This window comes from Pogona vitticeps, chromosome 3 (genome assembly GCF_051106095.1).
Source record: "Pogona vitticeps strain Pit_001003342236 chromosome 3, PviZW2.1, whole genome shotgun sequence".
NCBI lineage: Eukaryota > Metazoa > Chordata > Lepidosauria > Squamata > Agamidae > Pogona > Pogona vitticeps.
This window is the reverse complement of record NC_135785.1, coordinates 189,431,114-189,443,256: the sequence shown is the minus strand read 5'-3', so window position 1 is coordinate 189,443,256 and position 12,143 is coordinate 189,431,114. Positions and strand designations below refer to the sequence as shown.

At 47.9% G+C, this 12,143-nt stretch overlaps 1 protein-coding gene across 5 annotated transcripts in view; it reads left to right on the top strand.

The window, feature by feature from the left end:
* Positions 1–12,143, top strand: part of LOC140705709 (uncharacterized) — a 55,343-nt gene that overhangs the window by 28,911 nt on the left and 14,289 nt on the right. For 2 of the 5 annotated variants that reach the window (XM_078390458.1, XM_078390457.1), the window contains 2 exons: positions 1,896–2,063; positions 2,604–6,311. In XM_078390458.1, the coding sequence (XP_078246584.1) occupies positions 2,627–3,532 (906 nt within the window). In that variant the 5' untranslated portion in view covers positions 1,896–2,063; positions 2,604–2,626 and the 3' untranslated portion in view covers positions 3,533–6,311. Of the gene's footprint in view, positions 1–6; positions 2,064–2,603; positions 7,537–12,143 lie in introns of those variants that run through there. The other 3 variants (XM_078390456.1, XM_072994272.2, XR_013543566.1) reach the window with 3 other exon arrangements.

The window sequence follows — 12,143 nt, the reverse complement described above, 5'->3', positions numbered from 1 at the left end:
TGATGTCATTTCAAGGTTCAAATTGACCTTTTCTTTTCTTTTCTTGGTTTTCCCAAGACGCTCCCAGAAGAGCCAACCATGAAGCTATGGATGCTTAGCTGGAAAAAGCAAAGGGCCTTAGATTAGATTAGACTAGGTAGAACACATGAAAGTGGAGATGGAAACACAGGGGAATGAATTGGTAGGAAGGGAAAGGACTTTACAGCTGCACAGGCACAAGGCACAAGCCAGCCACTTCAGTTACATGGGGACTTCCCAGTCATGCTAATGGGGTTTAGGTGGGCCAAGCCTAAGGCCTGTTACCTGACCCTCCATGGGACTTGGGTTTGAGCCAGAAGGCCCTGGGCAAGGGACTGAAAGAAAGCAACACCTCTGAAAAGGGGGAGGGGAAGGAGAGGCACCGCTTTCCTGTCAAGGCTGCCTACAGGTAGGTCTACATGCTCTGTGCAGGTCCCTGAGCTTCGTTCTGGGAGAGGAAAGGGGACAAAGAGGACTCTGAAGGTACTAAGGGGAGTCCTGACCCCTTTAAATGGTCTGATCCATGGCTTGGGGCTCCGTCAGGCCAGAGCTTGCCTCTGCACCAAACCTTCCGAATAATCTTGACTTTGGAGGACTCTTCACCTGGCAGACAATTGACAAGGGCTTATTTTGGTTTGCTTGTTTCGGTTGGACTTAGGCGTTGGCTCTGAACAGACACTCAGCCTCCCAGCTCAAGCCAACTGCCCTCCATTCTAGAATCCCTTTCGGACCCAAACACTCTCAGAATTCCGGGGTTCCCGAGGCAACAGCAGCAAGCCTGCTCTTACGCTCCTGGTCCCAAACGTTCCCCATTCCCTGCAGCTTAACTTAAGCCAACCCCTCAGAACCAGTTGCCCCAAAAAGCTGGGTTTGGCAGTGCAAATACTCTGTAGGCTGATCCGGGACTCGGCAGCTTCAAGCACCATTGAGGGCTAGCCGGGTCTGTTAGTTGTTGAGGGCATGTGTTTGCTTTCAGAAGCAAACCCCTCCCACACCCCCACCTGGAGGGCTGGAGCTCAACAGAAGAGCTCTGTGGGAAGAAGGTCCCGACTCCAGAGTCTGGCACATCTTGTTAAAGGGACACATGAGCACAAGGAGATCAGTCTAGGGAGAAGAGCCAGGGGAGCGGATGGAACGACTGACAGCCAGCAACGGTGGCTTTGGACATAAAGGAGGGAGGCTTCAGCCCCAGGAGAGGCAGCTTCAAAATTACACACAAGACGGATGCCCTGGGGGACCTTTTTTTTTTTCTTTTATTAAAGGGGATGGGACAGAAGATTATTAAACCTCAGATAATCAGGTCCCACAGAGAATATAGTAATGGAAAGTTTAAAAATTAAAAAAAATTAAAAAACCTCCCAAAATGTAGGTGCTGCTACAGGTTGAGTTGGAGAAAGGGAAGAGTTCTCCATTGGTTGTTGTTGTTGTTTTTTTTTGAGAGAGGTTGCAGAATAAGAGGTAATAAAAAGGCAGCAGCAGGAATGCAAAGAGGCTGCAAGAGAGAAACAAAAGACCATAGCCAGGCTTCCTGCTTCTGAAATTGAGTAAAACTGTACCTTTTATAATACCATTGGGTAATACCATTAGGTAAGATCAGCACTGGGTGGCTGACCTGCACAAGGGCCCTGGCTTACATACATTGGGGGTGCAGGCAAAACTCAGAAATGCATGCTGAGATCCACAGGCGTCTGTTCTGGGCGTCTCTCGCAGACTGTTTCTGGAGGCTATGCCTGCTCCTCATCCAGCTTCCAGACTTCTTCATGGGACTTCCAGTGGAGAAGGCCCCCCAACATTGGCCCAGGGACCTCCTTCTACCAGAGGGCAGGACCAGGCGAGCTTAGAACAGAGGCTTAGGCATCCTCTTTTCTCTCTTTCAGGAGCAATCGCCTCCTCTCTTGCCAAAGGACTCACCAACCTTCCGGGAGAGCCTGCGGAGACCAACAGCCGGAGCAGCATCTGCTCCCAATCCTCTTCTGCCTGCCCCTCCGTTTCCTCTGCCACAGCATCTGCGGAGAATAACAAGACACTCCATGAAGGATCCCATGGTGTGTGCAGAAGGGAAACAAGTGCACACGGAACCCGTAGAGGTGAATTGGTTTTGTTCTGTCTTCCCAAGGGGTTCCGGGAGCTGTAAAGTCTTTATCAGACGTGGGCCAATCCACCTTCACTTTCTCGCTTTGCCCGTTCAGCCCAAAAAGGAGAGAGCCAGTCACTTACATACAGCACATCCCACATCCTTCCCTGGAAACATGAAGGACTAGCATTTCCCAAGTGCCACCAAGGCCGGCAAGCAGATGTTCCTGGCAAACCTCAGACCTGGCTAATCCCAGGTTGCAGCAGAGGGCAGGTGGTGTACCAGGGTTTCTCTGGAGAAACACAAGGAAGTGGTTCGAAAGGGAGACTCCTGCTTTTCTCTTTCTGTTAAGTGGGTGGGGGGAGGCAGCTCCACTGTATCGGTGGGGGGGGGTGAAGGAGCTCCACCCTCAGGGATGGAACCAGACAGCTGCTCAGGCTTTGTCCTGGCAATCAAGGGAAGAGTCGGTGCCTTCTGATTGAGGGTCCTGGTTTTGTTCCCTCTCTTCCAGGAGGGGATGGTCAAATAAACCCAATGTTGGAGTCTCAGCTGCTGCCTCCTGCCCAAGAGAGAAGTCTCCTTATGAAGTCAAGAGATGATATCCAGCTGCTGGAGAATCTCCTCACTGAGTCCCCAGATTGTGAGGACCTTGTCTCTTCCATGGAGCCCCTCCTTCCGGACAGCATCATTCCCTCTCTGGATCCAACAGAGCCCAGGGACTCTGGGCAGGCCCAGGAACTATTGGCAACCCCTTCTCGGCCCTGTGTCGAGGCCAGTCTCAGGAGCCCCAAGCCAAGACAGACGTGCCCATCCCAAGACCCTCTCAAGGGAAACCATCTGAGGCACCTGACGAGCCTAAACTCAATACCAAGGCAAAGAGGGGGAAAAGCCCAGCAAGTGAAGGGAAACCAAGCAAGAAAGGGAGGAAAACAAAGAAAAGCTCCGATCCCCCCAAATCTCCAAATGCTTCTGGGGAAGGAATGCCTTTGGGGACACATAAGAAGTCTTGCAGTTCTCTTGTCAGTGGCAAAAAAGGTGGAGGAGGTGCCACCTCTTTTGGCGACATCAGAGACCCATCTCAGGAGCCCCAAGCCAAGACAGACGTGCCCGTCTCAAGACCCTCTCAAGGGAAACCATCTGAGGCACCTGACGAGCCTAAACTCAATAACAAGGCAAAGAGGGGGGAAAACCCAGCAAGTGAAGAGGACCCAAGCAGGAAGGCGAGGAAGACAAAGAAAAGCTCAGATCCCACCACTTCTGGGGAGGGAACGGCTTTGGGGGCACATAAGAAGCCTTGCAGTTCCTTCGCCAGTGGCAAAAATGGAGGCAGAGGTGCAAAAAAGGCAGCAAAGAGCCCTGCAAACTGAGAGGTCTGTCTCACGATGCAGAGTGCTGGGTCTGGAAAAGATCTTGCCCCAAACAAGGCATCGAAAGCCATGAAAAAGGAGACGACAACCTCAGTGACAGCAGGGGTGGGACCTAAGCAAGTGGCCACTCAGGAGCCCCCTAAGCCACTTCCTGGAGCCATCTGGCCATCCAGATGACTGAGTCCCTGAACGTCTTCTAACCACTGAGGAAGGGCAAACTCCAGCTGGCGTCAGTGAAGAAACAGCTCCCTCTGGCTCCCTCCACTCCAGAATACCCATTCCCACTGCCAAAAACATGGGCAAGACCCCTGCCTTCCCTGCCAAGGATCCCCAAAATTTCAGCATCCCAGTGAGGCCCTCAGCCACCCTCACAGCCACCATCAAAATCTTTGGCATCCTCCATTCCAGTTGTAGCCTACAGAGCCTGCAATCTTATCCCACCCCTGCAAACCGAAGGCCTCCCCATCCCAGCTATACGAGGCACCTGGGTGGAGACGGGTGGCCAGCACCTCCATGAAGACCAGCACTCCCCTTCCTCATCCCCCCATGTTTTGGCAAAGTCACTAGAGGGTGGCCACCAACACCCAGACACCCTTGGTCGTTGTGCGGCGTCCCACGGAGCCCCCTGCTTCTTCCATATTCAAAGGGGACACTTTCATCCTGTGGAGAACACCCCCTCCTGACCTGGAAGTCTCAAAGCCTATCACAAAAAAGCAATGACCCATTTGGGAAATGATGAAACATCGGGCACAGCGGGAGAGGGAGTAGGCCGCCAACTGGACCGCAGTGGGGCGGTCGAAGTACTTTGTGGAGCAGGAAAAGGAAATGGACCTCTCTATCGCCTACGGGTACCCATGGCATTCATAAGAAGCAGATCAAGTTCAGGAGCCTGGAAAGCAATTGCTGAAATACACTTTGTCTGGCCGTAGGCCAGGACTGACCATCCAAACCATGGTCCGTTGTTGCTGATGGGCTGGCCTGCTCTCCCAAGAAACACAGGAATTCTAACTGGCAGGCAGCGATATGACCTTAGGGTGTGTCCGCGAGTTGATCAATTAGATTTTTAATTGATCTTGCCATAAATGGTTTGTGCCTTAAGACACTGGGCTGGCCACCCTCTCTTTGGGTCATCTAGCGGTGTCTAAAATTCTTAGGTCTCATTCTGTAGTCATAGATTCAAGCCTTCGAAGCCCAGATACTATTTTCAATTTTGGAACAAAGAGATCATATACAAATGTCATTTCCAGTGGGCCCAAACTTTCTCCACTTCAGAAAGACAATGGAGGGCAGGCACGCTTTGTTCCTGCTCTTTTTAAAGAAACCGGATACACCACCCTTCTGAAAGCCCTTTTGAGGTTTGTTTCTCCCCTTCCCCTCTTTTTAGGATCAATTGACTGGGACCGCGTAGAGTTTTCCATGTATCGTCCCAAAATGTTTTCCCCTTACCAAAAGCAGGTACAGCCCTTGGAAATAGGTTTCTGCATAGTGAGATACAAGAAGATAGGAGGAGGCAGCAACTACCTGGATTTAAAATATGGGACCTGAAAAGAAGAAGCTAAGAGGCAAAATGTGGAAGAAGAAAAAACGCCAAGCCATGGATTAAAAGCAACTGCAACCACCGTGAAGAAAAAGCTGAACCAGATGTTTTGAAGAAAAAGCTTTGAACAAGGCAAAGCAAAGACGTGCCTCTACAGCAGGCTCAGGAACAACAGGTAGACCTGCATTCTAAGTCCAATACTATATGACTTAATTTTAAAAATGCATTGGACTGCAAAGAACTGGGAAACCGCCCGAAGGGAGCAGGAGAAATCAAGTGCCTGTGAAGTGTCACTTTTTGCCTTGGCATTCAGAATGAATGGGAAGAATGATGAATCGTTGTCATGAAAGCAGAAGCAAAACATTGAAGAGCTCCCTGAAAGCCTAGCCTAACAGAGGCAACTCCAACAATGGAAATAGGATCCCTTAAAGCGGATCTCCACAATCGGTCATGGCCAGACAACAGAAAATGTAGCAAAGAAATATGAAAGCTTCCAGACTTAAGCACTCTTCCAAGGCCAGACATGGCAGTGAGCATTGGATACTTCTGCAGAAAGATGACTTCACCAACAAAGGGAAATGAGGAAGCAGCCTGAAGCAGAGCAAGGTACCTGAAAGGGCACACAGCACATTCCACACTCAAATTGTCAGCAACCGACGGCCCTAGTCTTCTAGGCTCTTCAGAAGCTGACTGAGGAGCAACACCAATAAAGGCAAGTGGAATTCATGTTAAACTGTGGAGAAGAAGCTACCTGCTGAACAAAGGGAAAGTAAAAAACAGTAGCATTCCATTCCCCATGGGCACAATATGTATCTATCAGAAGGCAGATTACTAGAAGATTCAGGCAAAAATGAAACAAACTATTAAGGTGCTTGAAGACTATCAGGAATGCCTTGGACTCTCACAAAGAGAAGGAAGAGTGGATGCCTGTTTGGAGTACACTGACAGGAAGCACCATTTCGCAAGTTATCTTAGGTGCTGCCTGGCACTGCCTGCTCTGCTCGCAGTCACTTTGCTAGGCGAAACAGAAAGTCCCACAGGCCCCTCCTCCCAACAACCAATTGAATAACTAACATTATGCTGCCCTTTCATGAACCTGGTCCCTGTTACCAGAGGCAGCGTCCTCACTCGGCTTGATGGTAGGGCTGGCTGTGCTTTGTAGACCTCTTCTTGTGGCCTCTCAGGGAGACTCACCTGGACCAGGTGACGCCTTGGTCTGACTGACTGCTTGTCTCAGCACAATGAGGTTATTCCCAGTGATGTCATTCAAGACAAGAAGATTATCCTTGTGGCAACATCTGTGACATCACAATAGGTTTGTATTTACCCTAAACCGTCCCTGTGCCAATGGGGCAATAAACCCCTGTAGCTAGGCAACCATCAGCCTGACTCTCCTGGAACTGTGATGGTTCATGAAATAAGCTAAATCTGAAAAACCATCTAGAATAATACAAAAACCTGCTTCCAGTATTTAAAAAACAATCGCTGCAAACTCCAGATGCTCCTTTGAAAGGTCTAATTTCACATTCATAAAGATCAAACTGGACCATTGAATCCATTGTTCTGAAGACTTCTTTTACTCTTGGCTGCTTGCATCAAGGTCTTTATGTCTCTGATCACATGGACCTCCATCAGTCATAGGTTTTAATTTTCAATGGCAACCTCTTCTATCCATATACAAGTTTAAGGTTTTAGTCTCAATTCCAAGTTGAAATAAATTTGATGATTTTTTGTCCACATTCAGTGTTTTTATTCTGGACTCTTCCCATCCTATTCTTCTGAGTTGTCTCTTTCACTGTCTCCATCCTTTCTAAATTTAGATTCAAAGTTTGCAAAGGCAAGTAACCTTTATTTCATATATATATGGTTCCATAGAACACTGATAACATATACATTACCAGGTCTGTTAATTTTTTCTGTGCCTGGCAGAGGTGAGGAGGACAAACATTCAGAAACTGGTGCGAGGAGTCTCTCTATAGTGAGCTAGCTATAACCGTACAAATGTTTATGTCTATCTCTACCATATCACCAAAACTGGGAAACCTGCTCACCTGAAGAGTGGAGGAGGAGTAAGAATACTTTGGAGCTTGCCACTCAGTCTTAATTTGGTTTTGGAAACCTAGATGTATTAATTTAAGATCTGCCAATAGACTGCAATACCATCTTCAGTCACTAGTAGGTGGCAGTGTTTCTTAACATTTAGGAGAGAGGAAGCTGCCCCTTGTGCTGCAGTATTCATTCCTCAGGGAACCTCTCAGCAGCTTCAAGTGATGTTTCTGAATGCTTTCTCCGGAAATGACTGCAAAGAAGCAGCAGGAGGGAAAGGATCAAGGAGCAAGCAAGGGAAGGAGGGAAGAAAGGTGCGAGAGACCGAGGACTTCATCAAGCTTATTTAAATGTACAAAATGGAGGGAGGAAATGGAGGGAGGGAGGGTGGATGGATAGATGTGTGTGTGTGTGTGTGTGTGTGTGTGTGTGTGTGTGTGTGTGTGTGTGTGTGTGAGAGAGAGAGAGAGAGAGAGAGAGAGAGAGAGACTGACTGACTCAAAACTATTAAAAAGAACAGGTGAGAAAGAGAAACCTTGAATTAAGGCGAGCGGGGGGGAGGGTGGCTTTTTAAGGTGCTGTCTAGGTTTATCATTGCTTTCCTTCCAAGAGGTTCTTTAAGTCGTCCTCACTTTCTGCCATGCTTTTGTGTAGTCAATGAAGCAGAAGTAGGTGTTTTTCTGGAACTCTCTGGCGTTTTCCTTAATCCAGCGCATGTTAGCAATTTGGTCTCTAGTTCCTCTGCCCCTTTGAAATCCAGCTTGTACTTCTGGGAGTTCTCGGTCCACATACTGCTGAAGCCTACCTTGGAGGATTTTGAGCATAACCTTGCTAGCATGTGAAATGAGTGCAATTGTTCGGTAGTTGGAGCATTTTTTGGCATTGCCCTTCTTTGGGATTGGGATGTAGACTGATCTTTTCGAGTCCTCTGGCCACTGCTGAGTTTTCCATTGATGATGATAAATAAAGCACACTGGTCCTTTGATATTGGGCTGTGGCACCAGGATGGGTGACATGGCCTTTAGCTTGGTTTGTTCCTTTTTGCACACCACACATAGAATGATTAAAGTGGTAGGGAAACCCCCTCCCCAATTCTGCGTTGGCTGTCTCTAGCAAGCATGTCATTCCCAGCACCACTCTGGTAGCCACTGATAATGATTAAATCCTCTGTGAGCTAGCAAAAATTTAATGCAACTTGCTAGGCACATTGGACACCTTACTACTACCTATACCACACCATGGCTGGAGTGCAATGTGTTCCAGCAAAAATAGTGCACATCTTTATCAAAGTTGGTGCATCCTGCTAGTTCAGTACACAGCCTGTGTAGATTTAATAATATTTTTAATTCAAATAATGTATGATTTCCTTCCTTTTGAATCAAGGGGGTAATGTCGGCATATATAAATTTTTTGGGGGGTAAAAGGTAAAAAAGTTCCCTGACCTCTGCTTTAAGAGGTTTGGCTGGGAGGGGCCATTTTTGGGCTGGAGTGATTGTCAATCAATCCAGCAGTAACCAATTGCTCCTTCCTTTCCTCTGATTTTGAAGAGAGCCACATCTCTCTGTTTGAGTATCTTTGCTTCCTTTTTTAGTCAACTGTTATGCAGTCAGCAGTTAGTGCAATCTGAAAGTAGTCTGCAGAAGTCTGCTGGAATTAGGCTGTTGACGCCTTTTCCTATAAGCAGTCACTTTTGTTCAGCATTCTGTTTTGATCTATTCGACCATGCATAAATGAAACTTTTTATTCTTCCTCTTATTAATGTCTCAGAATCAGTTTTTAGGACTATAAATGTTAGTTGGTGAGACAATAACTGGAGAGACTTCAAGCAAATTTGGCTCTGTCGGTTCCTGTACTTCTACTGCTCAACTAGAGGAATTTAGCCGAAATTCAAAACTCTGCAATACTTACTAGGATTGTGTAAATATTATCCACTTCAATTCAATCTGAATTATTTGTTTTGTGAATAGCAATAAGTTCGCTTTGAGCCAATTTGTCTACAGATACTCAAAAGGATTTGTATATATTTATAGGGGTCTGAATGTTGGAGGGAAAACATGAAAATGGGGAAAATAAAAGGCTCTGGTCTGGGATGATGGAGATGAAACTCAGTGCCATGAACTAGTGCTCAACTTCTCAGTGTGCAAGCAACACTCCAATTGTTTGCTTCTTTACTCCCATTTTTTGTCCAACACAATGCAAATCCCTAGCATACATTATATATTTTGTGAAATCATGTATTTTGTAAAATCATGTCTAGAATCTAAAATGCCTGCTTCTTTCCCCTTCTTCCTATGCATATCGCCAAACAGGTTGTCAACATTTTCAGCTTGGACACAGTGGAGTTGAGATCTGCAAACTAACAAGATATTAGGACCGTTGCATGGCAAGTCTATAACATTTTATTGCCTAAGACAAAGGACAAGATTACTCCCCCTCTCCTAATTCTACTACAGAAGCAAACTATATTCCAGGAGTGGGTAGCTTCAGTGGGCACAGAGACTTGCACATGATCCAAATATACCAGTCCAATATCTGGATACCACTTCTTCAGGCAACAGGCCTGTGTACACTTGTTGTATACTGCCTCAGCAGGGCTTGCTATACCTTTCCAGATATCTCACAGAGGTCCTATTTACCACCACCTTTTCCTGTGGTGATAGACCAGAAAGTTGGGAAGTCCTGAGAAAGTCTAGAGCAGCCATTGTCAACCTTTTTTTGGGGGGGGGCATAGGCCAAATTGGGATTAAACAGGTATAAGTTGTATAATGAACCTTATAAGGTTGTGTGCAAATGTTTTTCCCCAGTCTGTGGCCCCCTTCAAATGTGTCAGAACTCCCCAGGGGGGCATATTGCCTCTGTTGAGAATGGCTGGTCTAGAGGCTGCAAAAAGTACCTTGTGCTGGGGATGTGTCTTCTGTTAGGATAATTTAGGGAGTAGACAGGTAATGTGCCCAAAGCCTGAAAAAGTCACTTTTCTTGACTTGAAAACTCTTGAGTCTGTTACGTCAGGGATTAACTCTGAAGTGGAGGCCATCCACCGGGACCTGTCTCCTTTTTTGAACACAGTGAGTCGAGCTGAGATGTCCAGTGCTCCATCTTGCCCAGTAATTTTTGATTCCTTTCAGCCTGTCACGCCTGACACTGTGTCCAGGGCGCTTGATCACTGTCGTGCCACCACCTCCTCCCTTGACCCTTGCCCGGCCTGGCTAATTAAAGCAGCCAGGCCTACAACAATGGAATGGGCCACTGTAATAATTAATAGGTCTTTCCTTGAGGGCAGATTCCCATCTGCCCTCAAGGAGACAGTCATTAGGCCCATTAGGAAGAAACCTAGCTTGGCGGCAGACGAAATGGGCAACTATAAGCCCGTCGCCAATGTTGCTTTCCTAAGCAAGGTGGTTGAGAGGGTGGTGGCCGACCAGCTTCAGGCGCACCTGGATGAACCAGATGCCCTGGATCCATTTCAGTCGGGCTTCAGGCCACGCCATAGTACAGAAACGGCATTGGTCGCCCTGTACGATGACCTACTGAGGGAGGCCGACAGGGGAAAAGTGTCCCTGCTGGTCCTCCTCGACATCTCAGCGGCCTTTGATACCATTGACCACGGTATCCTACTGGGGAGGCTCTCTGAGTTGGGAATCGGGGACCTTGCACTGGCCTGGCTCTGTTCCTTCTTGGAGGACCGCCCCCAGAGAGTACAGCTTGGGGAGAGCGTCTCGGCCCCGTGGAGTCTCAATTGTAGGGTTCCACAGGGGTCGATTATCTCCCCAATGCTGTTCAACAACTATATGAGGCCGCTGGGAGGGGTCATCCTGGGGTGTGGAGCCTGGTGTCATCAGTACGCTGTTGATACTCGGCTCTACATCGCCTTTCCACCTACCGCAGAAGATGCCGTTCTGTCCCTTCAGTGCTGCCTGGGGACCGTACTGCAATGGATGCAGGAGAACGGGCTGAGGCTGAACCCGGACAAGACGGAGGTACTAAGGGTGGGTGTCCCCACAGTGGGGGGTTTGGGAAACTCCCTCTCCTTCGGGGGGGTGACCCTCCCTGCCAAGGATGGGGTCCGCAGCTTGGGGATCCATCTGGACCCGGCGCTCACTATGGAATCCCAGGTGGCGTCGGTGGTCTGAACCGCCTTCTACCACCTTAGGCAGATAGCCCAGCTGCGGCCCTATCTCAATGTTGGGGCCCTCACTACCTTGGTGCATGCACTCGTAATCTCAAGATTAGACCACTGTAGAGCGCATTACAGTGGTCTAATCTTGAGATTACGAGTGCATGCACCAAGGTAGTGAGGGCCCCAGCATTTTGGGCTGCCTTTGAGGCTGCTGCGGAAACTTCAGGTGGTGCAGAATGCCGCGGCCAGACTTCTCAGTGGTGTGAAAAAATACCAACACATTTCACCCACTCTGGCCGCATTGCATTGGCTGCCCATCCAATTCCGCATCGACTTTAAAGTGTTGATGCTTACGTATAAAGCCCTAAATGTCTTAGGGCCTCAATACTTGGTGGAATGCCTACTTCCACCAAGATCTACCCGTGTCACTTGCATGAGCCAGGAGGTGAGGCTGAGGAGCTTAACGCCGAGGGAGGCCCAGAAAGAAAAGACAAGAAATCGGGCCTTCTCAGTGGTGGCTCCTCGCCTCTGGAATAACCTACCCCCTGATATTCGCGCGGCTCCCTCGCTGGGTATTTTTAAAAATCAACTAAAAACACTGATGTTTCGGCAGGCCTTCCCCTCAGCCAATTCCTGATTTCCCCTCTCTTTCCTCTTCCTAGTGTCTGTCCCATCTTGTCGAAAGTTTTTCCCCTTATATAAAATTGTTTTTAATCACATTGTTGTATTTTTGTTGTAAGCTGCCTAGAGTGGTCTTAATCAACTAGATAGGCAGGATATAAATAAAATTTTAAAAATAAAATAAAAAGATTGGGGAAGTTGGAGTCCAAAAGTAACATTTTCAGGTTTTCCAGTGGTACACAGTTCAGTCTTCCCAAAGATGAATTTTGAGGTATCTGTTCTTGCTCTTCCCTAGTGCCTTGCACTTTAAAGCAGTTGTCTCACTTCCATTAATTATAGGAATAGCCCTAGCTGATCAGGAAA